Source organism: Quercus suber, unplaced genomic scaffold, assembly GCF_002906115.3.
Source record: "Quercus suber isolate HL8 unplaced genomic scaffold, Cork oak 2.0 scaffold_85, whole genome shotgun sequence".
Lineage (NCBI taxonomy): Eukaryota > Viridiplantae > Streptophyta > Magnoliopsida > Fagales > Fagaceae > Quercus > Quercus suber.
This window is the reverse complement of record NW_027069550.1, coordinates 410,943-431,602: the sequence shown is the minus strand read 5'-3', so window position 1 is coordinate 431,602 and position 20,660 is coordinate 410,943. Positions and strand designations below refer to the sequence as shown.

Here is a 20,660-nt window from a genome sequence, read left to right as displayed (position 1 = left end):
GCAACGTGTGCTTGAAGTTCATATTTTGCAAGTTTATCCGAGCCTTGTCAGTGTCCTTGTTTTTCCCCTCAATGCCCAACAAAGTACTATAAGTACTCTCACTAATGTTCTTCTCCACATGCATGACATCAATGTTGTGCTTAAGTTTCTTATTTTTCCAATATGGAAGCTTATACAAAATACTTGTCTTTGACCAATTTGGCTCCCCAATAAGTTGTTTCTTCTTGTTACTTAGATGCTTTCCTAAAATTATATTTGGCATTCTATCTAGCTACTCTTGTATCTTTTCCACTTGTAACTCTAAAGATCTCTTCCGTTTCTCTGGTAAACCATTACGCAAACGACTATGTCTCCAACGATGTTCCATAGGTAAATAAACTCGATGGTTAATGAATCCAATTTTACTTTCCAAAGCTTCTGAATATGGTTGATCATTGCAAGTGTAACAAGAATGATAACCCTTTGTCCTCCACCCAGACACGTTACCAAATCCAAGATAGTCATGTATTGTCCACAACAAAGTTGCACGCATCTGAAAATGCTCTTTACTATAAGCATCATAAGTTTCTACACCTTCTTCCCACAACTCCTTCAACTCATCAACCAATGGTTTCAAATAAATATCAATCTCATTCCCCGATTGATGGGGACCGGGAATAAACAAGGACAACATAAAATACGGCTCCTTCATAACCAACCAAGGTGGTAGATTATAAGGGATAAGTATGACAGGCCACATACTATAGTTGTTGTTCATATTCCCAAAAGGATTAAATCTATCTGTAGCTAACCCCAACCTTACATTGCGAGGTTCAAGGGCAAAATCAGGATGTTGCAAATCAAACTCCTTCCACTCCTCACTATCAGGCGGATGCCTCATTATCCCATCATCCACACGTTTGTCTATATACCATCTCATGTCCTTAGCTCTTTGGCCTAACATGTACAATCTCCTCAGTCTCGGTGTCAACGGGAAGTAACGCAATACCTTGTGAGGAATCTTCTTACCTTGAGTACGTGTATCTTTGTACCTAGGCACCTCACACACCAGACATTTATCAAGGTTTTCATTTTCTTTTCAAAATAGTGCACAATCATTTTTACATGCATCTATATGCTCGTATAACATGCCCAAGTCACGTAATATCTTCTTTGCTTCATAAGTTGACCTTGGAACCAAGTTACCTTTCGGTAAAACCTTCGTCAACAATTCTAACATCATATCAAGTCCCTTATTACTCAAGTTGGTCATTACTTTTACATTCAACATCTCAATAACAAACTTCAAAATACTATAATCAGTGCAACCCGGATACAACTCATGCTTTGCATCTTCCTCAAGTTTGTCAAAATGACGCACTTCCTCATCTTCGGTTGCATTTCTTGGTTCCCCTCTAATTCGGTTATCTACCAAGGCATCGATACCATCCATATGATCACCATCCGACATTTCATTATCATGAATGTTCTCGTTCAATACACGAGCCTCTCCATGATTATACCAATTAATGTAAGATTGCATAATTCCACGATGAAGCAAATGGATACGCATAGTTTGAAAAGATTGTCGATAGCAATTCACACAATGAATACACGGACATGGAATATTACCACTCAAGTCCACAACCGCTCTTGCGAAATTAATAAATGCATTGACCCCTTCAATATATCCATGACTTAATCTGCCATCGGGTGTCTTACCTATTGTCATCCAACTTTTATCCATGTTTGACTACAATTACAAGATGAATGCTGCTTTAGTAATACAAGGACAACTCATGCATAATGTATTCTAACATCTAAATCTATAAGATAAAGTTCTATCCTATTCATGAATGCACAAGTTTATATTAATATTTAAATAAATATACATTGCACACACAAATATACACTCCCAATATGAATTTAAACCACCTTATAACACCATGCAAGCCACCCACTTGCTCCAACACAACAAACCACCACAAAAATAAATTTCCAACATCACAACTATAATGCTTACAAGTATTGAAATTGAATAAAGGAACACAATTGCTCCTAATCAACAAATTTCATTCACATTTGCAAGAAATTAAAAACACTCCCAATATGAATTTAAACCACCTTATAACACCATGCAAGCATCTCGCTTGCTCCAACACAACAAACCACCACAAAACAAATTTCTAACATCACAACTATAATGCTTACAAGTATTGAAATTGAATAAAGGAACACAATTGCTACTAATCAACAAATTTCATTCACATTTGCAAGAAATTAAAAACACTCCCAATATGAATTTAAGCCACCTTATAACACCATGCAAGCCACCCGCTTGCTCCAACACAACAACCCACCACAAAACAAATTTCCAACATCACAACTATAATGCTTACAAGTATTGAAATTGAATAAAGGAACACAATTGCTACTAATCAACAAATTTCATTCACATTTGCAAGAAATTAAAAACACTCCCAATATGAATTTAAGCCACCTTATAACACCATGCAAGCCACCCGCTTGCTCCAACACAACAACCCACCACAAAACAAATTTCCAACATCACAACTATAATGCTTACAAGTATTGAAATTGAATAAAGGAACACAATTGCTACTAATCAACAAATTTCATTCACATTTGCAAGAAATTAAAAACACTCCCAATATGAATTTAAGCCACCTTATAACACCATGCAAGCCACCCGCTTGCTCCAACACAACAACCCACCACAAAACAAATTTCCAACATCACAACTATAATGCTTACAAGTATTGAAATTGAATAAAGGAACACAATTGCTACTAATCAACAAATTTCATTCACATTTGCAAGAAATTAAAAACACTCCCAATATGAATTTAAGCCACCTTATAACACCATGCAAGCCACCCGCTTGCTCCAACACAACAACCCACCACAAAACAAATTTCCAACATCACAACTATAATGCTTACAAGTATTGAAATTGAATAAAGGAACACAATTGCTACTAATCAACAAATTTCATTCACATTTGCAAGAAATTAAAAACACTCCCAATATGAATTTAAGCCACCTTATAACACCATGCAAGCCACCCGCTTGCTCCAACACAACAACCCACCACAAAACAAATTTCCAACATCACAACTATAATGCTTACAAGTATTGAAATTGAATAAAGGAACACAATTGCTACTAATCAACAAATTTCATTCACATTTGCAAGAAATTAAAAACACTCCCAATATGAATTTAAGCCACCTTATAACACCATGCAAGCCACCCGCTTGCTCCAACACAACAACCCACCACAAAACAAATTTCCAACATCACAACTATAATGCTTACAAGTATTGAAATTGAATAAAGGAACACAATTGCTACTAATCAACAAATTTCATTCACATTTGCAAGAAATTAAAAACACTCCCAATATGAATTTAAGCCACCTTATAACACCATGCAAGCCACCCGCTTGCTCCAACACAACAACCCACCACAAAACAAATTTCCAACATCACAACTATAATGCTTACAAGTATTGAAATTGAATAAAGGAACACAATTGCTACTAATCAACAAATTTCATTCACATTTGCAAGAAATTAAAAACACTCCCAATATGAATTTAAGCCACCTTATAACACCATGCAAGCCACCCGCTTGCTCCAACACAACAACCCACCACAAAACAAATTTCCAACATCACAACTATAATGCTTACAAGTATTGAAATTGAATAAAGGAACACAATTGCTACTAATCAACAAATTTCATTCACATTTGCAAGAAATTAAAAACACTCCCAATATGAATTTAAGCCACCTTATAACACCATGCAAGCCACCCGCTTGCTCCAACACAACAACCCACCACAAAACAAATTTCCAACATCACAACTATAATGCTTACAAGTATTGAAATTGAATAAAGGAACACAATTGCTACTAATCAACAAATTTCATTCACATTTGCAAGAAATTAAAAACACTCCCAATATGAATTTAAGCCACCTTATAACACCATGCAAGCCACCCGCTTGCTCCAACACAACAACCCACCACAAAACAAATTTCCAACATCACAACTATAATGCTTACAAGTATTGAAATTGAATAAAGGAACACAATTGCTACTAATCAACAAATTTCATTCACATTTGCAAGAAATTAAAAACACTCCCAATATGAATTTAAGCCACCTTATAACACCATGCAAGCCACCCGCTTGCTCCAACACAACAACCCACCACAAAACAAATTTCCAACATCACAACTATAATGCTTACAAGTATTGAAATTGAATAAAGGAACACAATTGCTACTAATCAACAAATTTCATTCACATTTGCAAGAAATTAAAAACACTCCCAATATGAATTTAAGCCACCTTATAACACCATGCAAGCCACCCGCTTGCTCCAACACAACAACCCACCACAAAACAAATTTCCAACATCACAACTATAATGCTTACAAGTATTGAAATTGAATAAAGGAACACAATTGCTACTAATCAACAAATTTCATTCACATTTGCAAGAAATTAAAAACACTCCCAATATGAATTTAAGCCACCTTATAACACCATGCAAGCCACCCGCTTGCTCCAACACAACAACCCACCACAAAACAAATTTCCAACATCACAACTATAATGCTTACAAGTATTGAAATTGAATAAAGGAACACAATTGCTACTAATCAACAAATTTCATTCACATTTGCAAGAAATTAAAAACACTCCCAATATGAATTTAAGCCACCTTATAACATCATGCAAGCCACCCGCTTGCTCCAACACAACAACCCACCACAAAATAAATTTCCAACATCACAAGTATATATAGAGTTTTATAAGTTTTTAACTAGAATATACTTACTTTGCTCAAGCTAAGTTTACAACTTTTAGAAAAAATCCAAAGTTAACTTGTGTTCTTCACCTTGTTCCTCACAATTTCTTCAGCCACAAACGAGAGAGCTGAAAATAAAAGAAAGATAGCTTTTAGTGAACAGTTAAGTAGACCCAATGATAAGCACAAAAAGATGAGTGAAGCTTTACCTGCATGCAACACATAGATAAGTGCAAGTTTACCTCTTGATGGAGACAATGTAAGAATTTCAATAAAGAAGGAAACACAATGTTATAGTAACTAAAGGTGTTAAACTACCCTCCTATCAAGAAGTTCTACAAATATAAACACACAAGGAAATCAATCTAAACTTTTCCTTTTACTTGGGAAAAAAAGAATGTTTCAAAGATGAGAATAGTGGTCAAAGAAGAGAAGAATCATTAATGATCATCTAAGGCATAAAAGTGGCCAAGAAAAACAACTAAGTAATTAAATAGATGTAAAAAAAGAGCACTTTCAACACAAAGAAAATGACTCTATGTTACTGGCTTGCTTCAAGATTGATGTTTCCTGTTTTTCTTTTTTTTCCTTTGGTTAGAATGAAGAAAATTTTATATCATGCCGGAGAGAGTGTTATTATTATCAAGGAATGAAACAGGGAGGAAATAAGCTCATGCATTGCTATGCCAATCATTTGCTTTAACAACCCATCTAAATGGCATAGCAATGCATCAAAGCCTTGAGTAGAAATGATTGCGAACAAGTTACAATCATGATTAAACTTACTAAAAGGTACTTCCAATTATATATGTTCGACACAAAAGTTTCACTGAACTAAAAAATGGTATAATGATGTTGCAAACAATTATCTAAAATTAACAAACACATCCACAAACACCCCCCCCCCCTCCAACACACACACACACACACACACATCTTTCATCTTTAAGCTATATTAACAAGTACTATATTAACAAACCCAAAAATTAACATCACAAAAATTAATAAAATAGTTTCACAACAAAAGCTTGAAGAAAGTCAAAACAACCTGAATGAAATCCAATTCTTTATAGTTCCAAGATAATTTCCAAGGTGAAATCCAGACACTAGTCTCTTCCTGTAAAACAAAAAAGTTCAAAATTGAATTTCATTAAAAAAAAAAAAAAAAAAAAACTCAGATATTTGTTTTTTGGGTAATAATCAGTCATAACCAATAAGTATAAAACTAAGAAATCAATTTAAAAAGAGAAGTCACAACTCCTGCAATTACTATAAGAGAAACACCCAAAACAATAATCAGTCATGTTTCCAAGCATTTCATCTAACCGTGACATTATCAATAACACAAAAAGAAACTTGTATCTATGTGGTTCTTTTTTCCTTTCTAAATTTTTAATTTTCTCTCTTATGATGATTCAAACATAGGGTGATAATGATATGATTAGCATTGGACTCAAAAGGAGAAAGAAAAAAAACAAAAAAAAAGACCTGAATTGGTGAACCGTCGCCGAAGCGTTGCTGGTGGGAGCTGAGTGCGACGCTGGGATCGTCGCCGAAGCGTCGCCGGTGGGCCGCTGAGCGCGACGTTGAGTGCGACGCTTGGATCATCGCCAAAGCGTCGCCAGTGGACCGCTGAGCGCGAAGTTTAGTGCGACGCTGGGATCGTCGCCGAAGCGTCGCCGCTGAGCGCGACACTTAGCGGATCATCGCCACTGAGCGCGACGCTTAGCGGATCGTCGCCGGTATGCGTTGCTGAAAAGAAAATGTTGGGAAAGTTTATGTGGGTATGCGTTGCTGAAAGTGTTGGGAAAGTTTTTTTTTGCGGGTATGTGTTGGGGAAAGACCAGAAAAGCGAAGTGAAAAACTAGAAAAGATTAAAAAAAAAAAGGGGGGCTGAAGCGTTGTCACTAACAGCTTTAGTGACGAACGTTTTTGTTGCAAAAAATTAATCTTTTAGCGACGAAACGGTTCGTCGCTGTAGCTTAATTGAGTTTGGTGTAACTTCTTTTTATTGGCACCTAATGAGTTCATATATGTACCAAAGCTTTTAGTGACGAAATATGGTTTTGTCACTAAAAAAATCTATTATTGTTTTTAGTGACGACATTCATATTTCGTCACTAAAGCATACTTTTAGTGACGAAATATGATTTCGTCACTAAAAAATCTATTATTGTTTTTAGTGACGAAATTAATATTTCGTCACTAAAGCATACTTTTAGTGACAAAATGTTATTTCGTCGCTAAAAACATATAAGTGCAAAACCTTTATTTTTTTAGTGACGACTATTTTTCGTCACTAATACTTACTTATAGTGACGAAAGTATTTTCGTCACTAAAACTATCCACAGCAATACTTACAGTGACGAAATATTTCGTCACTAAAAATTTCAACTTTTAGCGACGAAATATTTCGTCACTATAGATTAATTAAGTTGGCGCCAAAGTTTCCCTTCATGGCGCTTATTTTTCATATCACAATAGCGACGAAATTTATTTTTCGTCACTAAATGTAATAATTTTTTTCATTATTAGTGACGAAATTAATATTTCATCACTAAAGCTGTATTTTTAGCGGCGAAAAATATTTCCTCACTAATTTTCGTCACTAAAAGTACATTTTGTTGTAGTGTCTTCAGTTGCTGCACAAAGAACTTTAAAGAAGATCTAAAACCTTTGAGTGGAGTCTCAAAGTCACAAGTAGGAGAACTTGTGGTTGCTGCAAATCAAAGAAAGAAGTAGTCCGTGGACTCGGAGTTGTCATGTGGTTTGGTAGTAAGTTTTCTACACGAGGAAGCTATAGGATGTTAGTGGTCTAAGTTCTATTGTACAAACTTCAATTCTTTTATAGTAGATCTGTTTTACCTTGAGGGTAGCTAGGTTAAATCTTCCCCAGGTTTTTTACGGATTTGGTTTTCCTGGGTTATCATATCGTGTGTTCTTTATATTTTCGCATTATTTACATGATATGTTTTGCTTGTGTTAACCTAGATCTGAATAATTTATCTAAGTAATCACTTTGCTAAATAACTAGGTTAAACAACTTGTGTTTTAAGGGGTCTAAAAACGTAAAATAACATAGCCAAATTCAAATTTTACATAACTGAAATATTTATTTTAAGTTCAAACTTCAGATTCAAAATCCACCAGGAAGAGACACACGTACATGTAACCATTAAAATGAAAGGCTATGCAAGCCTGGAATTGAATAACTTACGGTAATAAACCATAACAAAACAGTAGCAAGTGTCAATGCACACCTTAATGAGGTTAAACCACGCCCTACGCTAGTAAGGATTTATGTAGAGAACTGTAACAAGTCCCAACAACACTATTATGTAAACCACCACAAAGTTTATGTAGAAGACACCCATGTCCATGAAACTACTACCGTCTTCCCCATCATGATCCACTAGCATTGTAGACAATGGTCCGATTTTGGTGCAACCATGTAATGGAGGTCCACAAAAAAGAGGGTTACCCTCATAATTGCTTTCATCAAAAGTCATGAATTGATTTTTTTCCTTCTGGTGTTGTACCTGATAAGTCATTATCTGCCGCACTGAAGACGGCTAGAAAGGTAATTTCAGTCAACTCAGGTGGAATTTTACCACTTAAATTGTTGTAGGAAAGATCCAAACTCTTCATCAGATTCAAGTTTAAGAATGTTGTAGGAATTGGTCCAGTTAGATTGTTGTGTGATAAGTTCATTGCCCGGATGGTGCTCATCATTCCAAGTTCAGGTGGGATTTCACTTACTAACTTGTTGCATGAGAGGTCAATTACAAACATGTAGTTGAGAATGTCTCCATGATAGGAGTCAATTCTATTCTTTGTTATGAACTCTACTTCATCTTTCTGATATATAAATGTCTCAAAATAACCCATATCATAATTCTAGTCTTTCATATTTGTTGATTTTGTCTTCAAGTATGGCATTCTAATTTCGTACTTAGAAAACTGTAATGAGAAACCTCTTAAAATAGGCTCTTGGGTGGATGCCACGAAAGTAATGTTACTCAAGCAATGTGGTATTGTACCTGAAAATTTATTGTAGGAAAGATCCAACAAGTTTAAGTTTTGCAAAAGGCATAATTGATTTGGAATCCTACCTTCTAAATGATTTTCTCCCAATAGAAGAATGCTCAAGGATGACAGGTTGCCGATCCAATCAGCAAGAATGTTTCCAATTAGGAGGTTATCTCGAAGATTTAGTGAAACCAGATTAGAGTTTTTTTGGAACGCACGTGGAATTCTAAGTTGTGGCAGCCCATTCCAAAATGCATTGGTATTGTTCCTAATAAATGATTCTCAAACAAGTCTAGAATTCGTAAGAAAACCAATTTCCCAAAAGAAGAAGATATACTACCTTGAAATGCATTTTTAGACATGAACAACAAAAAATAATTTCAGTAGTAGATTTAAATTAGAATCAGTAACAACTTAATACATAGGATTTTTTTATGAAAATATTGTGAATACTTTTCACCAAAAAAAAAAAAAAAAAAAAAGATACCCAAAGAATTTCACATCATTTATCTCAACAGTTGAGTCAACAAACTTTTATTAGACTAGCACTGACATCTCTTATTTATTTACCACTACCAATCTGTCACATTAATAGCTATGAAAATTGTCAATTTTTTTGTCTATAGATTTTCCGAAGTAAAAAAAAATTTCTATGTGTTTAATTAGTAATTTTGTATCTAAAACAAGATAATAGAATTTTAAATAATATTAAATTTTTTTCACAAAAAAAGTCATATATATAGCTTGAAATCAGTTTTCGCCTAAGGCCTTCAAATACGTCAACACCCCCCCCCCCTCCTTTTGATCAAGAGGCACTTTACGGTACTAAGAACACTTCAACAAAATGGAAGGGCTAAGAAACTTAATAGAATGCTTGATTAAATAGCTAAATGAATAAGACTGAATGTTGGACTTCCTAATTGGTTTTGGATTCGTGTAAGACAAGACTATCACTTCCTACTCTAAATAGAATTAGGAAGCGCAAACTAGCCTAGCCTAATATGAATATATGGTTATGTGACTATGTTTATGTGTGTGAGAAAGAGTGGTGCTACAAGCTTTAGTACAAATACAATATAGTGTTCTTTATTCTTTGTGAGAGAAAATTAAGGGTGTATTTGGGGTTTTGGTATTGTGAGAGTGCATGTGTACCACTACTGTAATCTCCTTATTTTATAGTGAGAACTTTCTTTATTGCTGTCTATAAACATAGACAAATTGTCAAATCTCATAAATTCTCTATGTATAATTTTTTTTTTCTCTTTTCTTTAATCCTACTTAAACGATTTATTTTCACAGCACTTTTCTTTCTGTTATAATTTAGGAATTTGGTCCTACACAAAAAGACCTAAACTTAACAGGAAGCCAAAGACTTTTCCATCAATGGTGCTTTCTCAATTTTTTATCTAGTACTTTCTTAGAAAATATTATTTTGATGACTAACCCATACCCTTTGTATTATTCTATTTGTATTATTTGAGTAGACCTAAAATCAAGAAGAGACAAGAGATTTAGGCCTTAATGGTACTTTGGTAATTCACCTCTGGTAGATTCTTGGAAATTGTTTGGTAGGGATAACTAGCCCATCCCATTTTATGAGTTTTACTACTTTTGCATTATCTGAGATGATTTGGACTCAACAAAAGGCCTAAGATTTGGCATCAATTGTTCTTCACCAAGTCAACTTGTATTTAGTGCCTTCTTAAAAAGTATTTCAAAGTGAACACTAGTTCATAACACTGATATTATGAGCTTTGGTTTGAGAAGACAACATACTCAAGAAGAGGCTAGAGACTTTGGCTTTAATAGTGCTTTCGTAGTAAATGTTCCATAGTGATGACTAGCTCAAAATTAGCTCATAATATTGGTATAATGACTTTGCATTATTTGAGAATACCTAAAGTCCTAAACTCAAGAAGATGCCAAAAACTTTGGCGTCAATGGTGTTTTTGTAATTTAAATGTAATACGTTCTTTGCAAAATGCTTCGTAGTGATTGGCATCAATCAATTACACGGCTAGTAGTGATGTTGTACTTGACACCTTCCCACTCATAGCAATGACTATCTTTGTCGGCTAAGTCTCGTGGTGTAAAATAATGTTCATCCATTATTTGAGATGACTTGGACTAAGACTTCGTAGTTCACATCATGGTGTATTTCCACCCAGCTACGATGATGATCTTTTCTAAATGAAAAAGGTGCAAGAAGATAATTTATTTTCTTTTGATGAGTAAATACTTTGATTGAGGGAAGTAGACCTTACTGATATAATGAAATCAATGTAGAATTATAAGAAAAAGAGGCCAATATTTTTATAAAAGGGAGCCAAATATAAAATTGTGGAGAATATACTTTTTCTCTTTCAGCCCGAGCCCCTTTGGACTCCACCTGACTTCATCCCTAGACAAAGGAGCTTTCTCATATCATATTTGTGATTTTTTTTTAAAGCAAAAATGTTACATCCATTATTTGAGATGACCAAGACTTCTTTTATTTCTTTTTTCTTTTTATTTTTTTTATTTTTTTTTTGTGAGAAACATGATGACCAAGACTAAGTGTCTATTTGGGAACAGTTTATCTAATATTTTGTTGAAATTTTTTTATTGAAAATGTGTTAAAGTATACTTGTACCTTAAAAAAAATTGAAAATGTGAGAAAATGTGAGAAAAAAATTGAGATTTTAAAAAGTTGTACATAAAAGCTAAAAGTTAAAAACTAATACTAAAAGCTAATGTCAAACAAACTCTAAAACTCTGCATCGTGTTGTCTTTCCACCCACTACAATGGCAACCTTTTCTACTAAATAGAAAAGGTACTAGAAGATTTTTTTTTTTCTTTTAATGAATGAATACTTTCATTGAAGGAATAAAAAAAACCAATGGCCTTGCGGATACACTTTTATGAAAGAGATTTAACTTTAGGTTGATTTCAATATCATTTCATAATGTTTTTGCTTGAGTCCCAAGATATAAAATTATTTTCATCTGTGTATTTGATCATGGAAGATTTGAGTTGTAAGAGAGCTATTCTGTTTTCTCCCGCAACCAAAGCACCCATTAAAATCTAATTGAACAAAAATTAACACCACCAAAAAGCAAAAACATCTCAACTCATCTAATTTTTTTTTCTTGAATTTCCGTGACAAAAATAATACAAAGTTTTCTCCAAACAAAGTGGTCTTTAATTAAAATAGCCATAAGCATGCTTCATATATACTTGTATCATATTGCAGTTAGTCAAATAATGCAAAGCGTGTTCTTTGTAGTAATCATTATTCACTTATTTTCGTTATTTGTTTTTGTTGGGAAGATAATATTATGAACAGCCACTAATTGAGCATTTAATATAATATATAGAGACATTATCATATGATGTCACATTTGCATAGATAATAACATTTTATTGATTGAGAGGTTAGGGAGGACTATGTCAGCAACCCTCTTGATAGATCTAATAATTTCTCCCCAACATGAAGCCAAAGAATTTGTCAGTGTATTCAGTACTTTCTTCATAGATAATGTTTAGTGATGACTAGCCTATGCCCTTGGTATTATGAGCATTGCATTATATGAGAATACCTAAAACCAAGAAGATGCTAGAGATTTATGGCGCATTTGGATTGAGGGTGAGGGTGAGGGTGAGGGAGAGAGAGTGAAGTGGAGGAGAGTAGAGTAGAGTAGAGTTAGCAAAAAAATTAGGGTAATTTCTTGCTAACTTTATTCTACTCCTTTCTACTTGAGAAATTATTATTTACAACAGGAGGACTGTTGATGTAGTCCTCCCTGACCAATGAGACGATGTTATTTATGTAAATGTATGTGTGAGCTCCTTAATCAGTACAAAGAATAAAAAATAAAAAATGCCAGATGATGTCACATTTGCATAAATAATAACATTTTATTTGTTGGGAATTCAAAGAGGACCACATCAACAGTCCTGCTAGTGGACCTAATAATTTCTCTTTCTACTCTTTCATCTTCAATCCAAATGGGCTCTTAAGCATAAATGGTGCTAATATACTGTAATAATAATGCATAGTGCGTTTCCAAGAGTAAGTCTTTGAAGAGATATGTGTTAGTATTTCAAGGACTCTAACCATTCTATCCTTTTCCTCTCTATATCTTAATTAATTACACACTAGTTTTTGTTTTTTGGAAAGATAGTCTTCATTCAACAGACAAAAAAGTTGCATCCACCACTAGTAATATAAGAATTTTTCATTATTTAGGAAGACCTAAACAGCTAAACTTAACAAAGACGCCAAGGACTTGGGGTCAATGACGAGTTTTGCAATACATTTCTATTCACTTGATTAAATTTTTCAATTTGTTTTGGACGGTATTGTTACTTCCTTTTTTCTTTTTCCATTTTTCTTCAGTGTCAATCACTTTTTCCTTTTAGTTTTATTAGGGATCCTTTTAACAATGAATCGTATCAAAATCAATTATTATTTGAACTCTTCAATTAAAAAATGCATATGAATTTTATGAAAGTAATATTGAAATTTAATTAGTCAATAACTCTAATAAGGAATAAAGTAGTCTATATATATATTAATATGCAAAACTCAGAGAAAGTTCAATTATAATTTGAAATTAGAATCTAATTTTGTGCTATGTGTCTAAATTTATGTAGAAACCACATTATAATTATCTATTTAAGTTTATGCCATGTGTCCTCATAAGTGTTTTTTTTTTTTTAATCTTTGTGTCAAGTGAGTTAATGAGTGCAAAATACTAAGAAACTAATATTTATGTACTATAAAATTAAAAAAAAAAAAAAAACTAATCACATATACTTAATAAAAATCACCACACAACAAAGATAACCACACATTCTATCTCATTAAAAATTAGAAAAAAAGAAAAAAGAAAAAAAAAGATCATAAGTAGTATTAAATTTGGGTAAGAATTTTAATATGTGACTAATTATATTTACTTAAAAAAATTTTGGCTACTTATTTATATTTTTAAGGTAAAATTGTGCTTAATTTTAAATGTATCAATACATATGCATGTGTTACATGCTATTTTTTTTATTGATAATTTGACTAATTATTTATGTCATTATAATAAAAATTGTGTTCACTTTAATTTTTTTTTTTTTTTTTTGAGAATCTCGTTTGTATGATCTTATTAATCAACCGACAAATCAAAAATTACAAATGGACTAACATCTGGTGGAACATGCTCCATCTAGACTAATAAAGAAAAAGAAACAATTCCTCTCTTGGCCAAGGCATAAGCTGCATTATTGCCCTGCCGCCTAATGTGGGAGAAAGAGAAGGTTCTAAGCAAACCTACCATAGACACGGTGTCTTTTACAATTTCACCAATGGATGAGTGACGTCAATCTGTAGCTTGCAACGCCCTCTACACCACCTCCGAATTGCCTTCTAGTATCGAGGAAGATATGCCCAACTCCACAACAAATTTTGCTGCTCTTTATTTGCATGGGTTACATGATAGTAAACTATAATAAGGGGATTCATCATCAAATTTGATAGGGTCATAATTATGTATAATTATAAACTTATTAATCATCTAGACCATTGGATAGGTAAAACATATCTTTTATGATAATAAATAGACCGCCACCATCCTACTTGTATACTATTATAAAAACGCTCACATTTGCTCTAATAATGCAAAGCACGTTCCTTAAAGCTATTCCCAGTCCCAGATTCCAACTATATTGTATCTCGTGTGTTTTTTCCCAGATTGTATCTCGTGTTTTTTTTTATTTTTTCCAAAGTTTGCGTTATTTGAGGAGGGCTGGACTAAGACTTTGCATCAATGGTGTCTTTCCACCCACGATCATTATCTTCTTTTTATATGGCCAATATAAAATAAAAAGGTGGAAGAAGATGATCCATTTTCTCTTGGTCAATAAATAGTTTAGTTGACTTAACCCTATCATATGTATTCTTTCGGAGAAATGCTATGTCTACAACATTTTTACAACAATTTTACAACAAATCCTAAGTGGCAGGTTGTTACTGGTTATTATTGTTGGGGCAAAAAAATAATCTTACTATTAGTTTCAAATTTGAACCAATAATAACTAACCACCTATGATTTGTTGTAAAAATATTGTAAAATTGTTGTAGACGTAGCATCTCTCATTCTTTCGCCTTTAGTTTTGCCTAAACTCAAGAGAGGCTAACAACTTTAGCATCAATGGTGTTTTCCCAATTTTGTATCTAGTACTTTCTTGGAAAATATTTAGTGGTGACTAACCCATACCACTGGTTTATGAGCTTTGCGTTGTTTAAGAAAAACCTGAACTGAAGAAGAGGCCAAAGACCTTGGTGTCAACGTTAGTTGTTTTTCTTTTTTTCTTTTTTTGGTTAGTTAAGGGTAAGGGGGATTTCAATGTTGGTTTGGTTGTCTATATTGGAAACACCAATAAATGTCAATAAATGTCTGCTTATGGGGTCACTCTCTCTCTCATATTGCTGCTGTGTTTAGCTAATGTGGTCAACTACAGTGAAGCCCATGTGAGTATATATTGTCAAATTAATGTCTTTTTTATTTTTTTACTCAAAAACCCCAAGGCTTGATTTTTCATAGATCCCTTAAGTTTTATTGTGAAATTTGTTATGTTTTTTTGTGGGTATTGTTTGAATTGAAAAGTTTGTTTCTTGATTTTGGAGATTAATGGGTTTGAGACTGAGATGATGGTGCCAATGGTGGAGTCAGGAAGGCTGGAGAAGATGATGATGGTGATGAATGATAGCAGAAGGAGGTTAGGGAGCTTCCAGATATGTGCTCTATGCACTTGCTGTGGTGGGGCCAAAGGTCTTTGCTTGCCATCTCCTTGTTGCTATGTCATCAATTGCAACATTCCCAACAGGCCTTTTGGCTTTTGCTCTTTCACTCCCAAGACCTGTAACTGCTTTGGATGCCATCTCTAACTCTCTTCCTCTCTCATTCCATTCTATATAATTTTATAATTTAGTTACAATCTTTAATTTAAGGCTCAAGTTGATGCTGTTGGGAGTGTGGATGGGAAGAATATCTGTTCTTCATTTAAGGCTCTTGGCTTGTCAATAGTGTTTTTTGTTTTTGTTTTTGTTTTTAGTTAAGGGTATGAGAGATTTTAACTTTGGATGTTTATATTGGAAATACTAGAAAGTGGCAACTAATTGAATTACAATGCTCTTGGCATTTCAATTTGGTGTGTCAATTGTGCTTTCTTATTTCATATCTAACACACTATTTGAAAATGTTTCATAGTAATGATTAGCGTATACCATTGATTCTTCTAGCTTTACATTATTTGATGGGTAAAAGCCATTAGATGGGTATATTTTGAAGTTGACAAGATATCTGGAAAAAGCCAATGAGTTCAAGCTCAAATGGCACAGGTACATGATGATATTAAAGAACCTTTAGAGTAGAAAAAATCAAATAACAAAATAGCATTAAATTTTGTTAGGATCAATGTATTAGAGTTGGCGAATTCCATGACTTTGTAATTGGCAAATTGAGTATGTAATGAGTCTATGAAGTTCAGATCAAGTTCAAGATAAATAGTGCAAGAAACAGCTCAAATTGGCCATATGGATAAAAATGTGGTGAAACTTTTACAAAGGTAAATCTTATTCAATTGGTTTCTGCTGGGCTTATCAGTGTCTAATAAAAGAAGTGCTTGTTTTTGCAATTTCCTGAAATGGGCGATAGGATTCGATGTGCCTATCTTCTGGTTTTGAACATATTGTAAATTCTTGAGCATGTCACATTTTGGCATGTGTTTATGTGTTTACTACACAGAGCATTTTTTTTTTTTTTTTTTCCCCCCCCCCCCCCCCCCCCCCCCCCCCGCCTCTTTTTTTATTTTATTTTTTAGTCCTCTTACGCTTTGGCAATAAAGCCCTTTCATTCAATTGAATTACTAGACTAGAGGGAATGCAGACCTTACAATCCTGTGGTCCAATACAATAATAGGGAAATGTTAACGGATGTCTTAAGAGCATTTGTTAACGAACCATTTTAGGAAAGAAATGATTAAATCCACTAGGACTACTGTTGGAGTGATTCTCTCAACCAATAAAATGATGTTACTTATACAAATGTTTGAGTCAAAATAAAAAACCACTAGGTATCCGTTTGAGATCTACTTATTTTGCTGAAATCGAATTTTTTTTTGAAATTACTGTAGATAAAGTAAAAATTAACTAAAATAGTATAGTGGAGTTCATGAATGATACTAAAAAGTGTAGTAAGATCTATAAATAGTAGCAAAAATAAGCTGAATAATAAAATAAGTTGATAAAAATAATCTTTGTCATACGGACACTAGGGGATATTACATTTTTGTAAATGATAGTGTTTTATTGGTTAGAAGGACTAGGAGAACCACTTCAGCAATCCTCCAAGTAAACCTGCTAATTTTTATATTTTAAGAAAGTTTTTATGGAAAAAAATAATTAATTAACGTTTTGATAGTTTTATTTTTTATTTTTTATAAAAGTAATGTCAAAACTTTTTAAAATGGGTTGTTAATAATTGCGCACTGCTAACATGACCCATAAAATTATTGTGATTTTGTAATATTACTTTTATACAGGACCAACATTAATTTATTGTATACTGCTCACTACTTCGGTTATGAAATTTGTTGGCGCATTATAGTTGCAACATGCAGACTGGTTACAACTCAAATTTTACTGATTTGGGTCCTGCCGAACATCTTGCAGATCTTCTATTTTTATGGTGGTCCTTGAATATAATAAATGGGGCACACCTCTGAGAGAGAGTGATAGTTAGCTCTCTTGAATTACCTTAAATGGTTCAGAGTGCTAAATATTGATGGAAAGGCCATATATAGATGAGTTTTAGTTGTTGGCGATAAGATTGATGCTATGATATTAATGAATGCAGGTGTAGCCAACCCAAAATATTATTAGGTCGGTGGTAGTTGGACAGAGGCAATTAAGCCTTAGATAGTAAATAGATACACTTGTCAAAGTTGGTGGTTTTAGTTTATACTTTCGTATTTATGTTACTAATTTTTTTTCCCCGCATGATTTACCTATCCTTTTGAATTTCTATACCATGAGATTCTTGTGGAGTTTGTGAATAAATAAGTAAAGTTCTTTTATTTTTATTTTTAATGAGCAGTGTTAGGTTATATATATATATATATATATATAAAATTCGAATTTGGTAAGGATGGGGTGTAAAATCCATGATTTATACTATTTAATAAGACATTTTCACGTCAGCATTTTACTTAAAATTCAATACATCCTATTATACCTAATAACATCTCAATAAACTTCTAATTTGGTTGGATTTATATATGGGTATTAGAATTTATTGGATGTGGTTGAGCTTATTCTTAAATATGTGATAAGATAATGTGACATGTTGAGATTTGAGGGGTAAAACATGGTTATGTGGGATCAGGCATAGCAGGGGGAGTTAGAGCCAAATTTGCAATTAGTGTATTGAGAAGAGTGTTTTGGGAATCTCTCATTGACTTGAATAGGGAGATGATGGAAAATTTGGAGGATAGGAAACATTTTAGTTTTCATTTGCATTGCAAACAACCCATGTGGTGTTCAAAGGACATAAACAATTAGAATCAGATGGTGGGCGATTTTCTTGTCATGAACTCAAATTATTGTTCTTTCTTCTTTTCCTTCTCCTTCTCTAGTAGTGTGGATTGTGAGGTCATGCTTTATTATTTAATTATTATTATTATTATTATTGACTTATTAATTGTTTGTACCAACACTTGCTATACAGCAAACCCTTTTGCAGGAGTCCAAATCTTTTCTCACTTTTCCCGCTCCGCTCTATGTTCCACAAATAAAAATGTGCCAAGTGTCCAATTATTCAACTAAACCCTAATTTAATGCCTCTTACTTATTTCAGTTATATAAATAAAATAAAAAGAAACCCAACAAATTCCCACCACCACAACTTTTTCCGGCGCCACTACAAGAGATCAACGACAACAGCAACCCCGTCATTCACGGCCACCACCTCCAAGTCCACCATTGCCTCATTTTCAAATTTAAATATGTTAGTGTTTGTTTGGTTAGAGGAGTGGAAAAGTAGAAGGACAGAAAATAGGGAGATGATGGAAAATTTGGAGGATAGGAAACATTTTAGTTTTTTTGCATGTTGTTTGGTTTGGAGTAGAAAAGTGGAGAGATAGAAAATGTAATTTATATAAATTTACTTTTATGTCCCTACTAGATTAAAGAGAGAGAGAGAGAGAGAGAGAGAGAGAGAGAGAGAGACAAATTAGAAAAAATTAAAAAAAAAAAAAAAAAAAAAAAAAAAGAAGAGGTGAACCCCAAAAAAAAAAAGCATATAAAAAAAAAGACAAATGAACACGACCAAAAAAAAAAAAAAACCAAAGAAGTAAATTAAAAAAAGAAAAAAAAAAAGTAGTAGTCGAACTAAAAATGACAAAATGAAAATAGAAAACCAAAGGAAAAAGAAAAAAAAAAGGCACCAAAGAATAAACCAAGCTAAACCCAGTTTACATATCAAAAGAAAAAAAAATGGAAAGCAAAACCCAGTAACGTTGGGGCAACAACACAGGGGTGCTTTAGTCCATATTTGTTCTCTCAAGTTCTCTTTCCAATTTGGAGAGAAAATATTTTGGTGGCTCCGGAGAGAAAACAACCAGGCCTCACAAGTTATTTTTTCTCCCCTTCCTTCAACCAAACACCCACCAAAAAAGTTTTCTCTCTCTCTCTCTCTCTCTCTCTCTCTCTCTCTCTCTCTCATATTTTTTTTTCATCCTCCCTAAAATCTACCCAACCAAACGTACCCTAAATGTTACCCTTAAAAATCCAAGCAATCTAGAAAAAGACACTTTTCTCTTAATCTCTTCCCTTCAAAGCGACCAAGAGATTGCCTCCTTATTTTGTAATCACACGTTGCTTTCTTTCTTGCCAATTGGTCTCAAACAAACAAAACAATGGGCTAAGAATTTTGTTCCAATTTCAAACTTCATTGTCCGCGAGTCAAATGTCCACTATCCCATATGAATGATTTATGGACAATGGGTCTAAGCCATGGCAATTTCTTTTATGGAATTTTGACAGGTGATTTTGTGGATGACAAATAATAATACTCATTCAAGGATTTGAAATCAAGGTGGAGGTGGTGTGGACCCAGCGGTGTTGGATAGCCGTGACTGGTGGCGTTGATGGGGCCGACAAAGGCTGGTGATCATGACTGGTGGTGGTTGTAGATGCCCAAAAAAAGGGGAAAAAAAGCTAGTTTAGGGCTTTTGCCTATTTCTTTTGATTTATCAAACATTGGGCCTTTGGCAACGTGAATCTTTGTGTGCTTGTGTCTCTAGGTGGGGGGGGGGGGTTGTGTGTGTGTGAGTCCCTTTTTTCTTATTTTTATTTTTGGAGTCGCCACCAACCATTGGTTTTTGTGATAGGTGTGATTGGTCACCTATTTGTCTAATTTATTTTAAGTTACCTAATTAACTAAACCGATTTTAAAGGGTTTGTTAATTAAGGCAAACCAAATGTCCTAAACCAAAGATTTTGGACTCGAAAGTTCGATTACGTGTAGGGAAGATGTTAAGCACCCTACAACGCCTATCCAAAGGATAGTACCTTATTTTAATTTAATTCAAGCGTTATCTTTCTAGTGAAGAAATAAGATACTTGACATTTTGATTTTTGAAAGAGTTTTACAATATATATATATATATATAGACACACACACGCACGCACACACATGTGAATATTTAAGTCAAAGAATATTTACAATCAAAGCATGTGGGATATATACATAAATAACATGGAAGGAAGCATGCAATTA

General features: G+C 33.6%; 1 protein-coding gene across 1 annotated transcript; it reads left to right on the top strand.

Moving 5' to 3' along the window:
* The first annotated feature begins 15,274 nt into the window (after nt 1-15,274).
* On the top strand, nt 15,275-16,011 carry LOC136067784 (uncharacterized). The gene is made up of 2 exons (XM_065774075.1): nt 15,275-15,352; nt 15,509-16,011. Exons 1-2 carry the CDS (start codon nt 15,275-15,277, stop codon nt 15,767-15,769), a joined length of 339 nt encoding a protein of 112 aa, XP_065630147.1. The 3' UTR covers nt 15,770-16,011.
* Nucleotides 16,012-20,660: the final 4,649 nt, after the last annotated feature.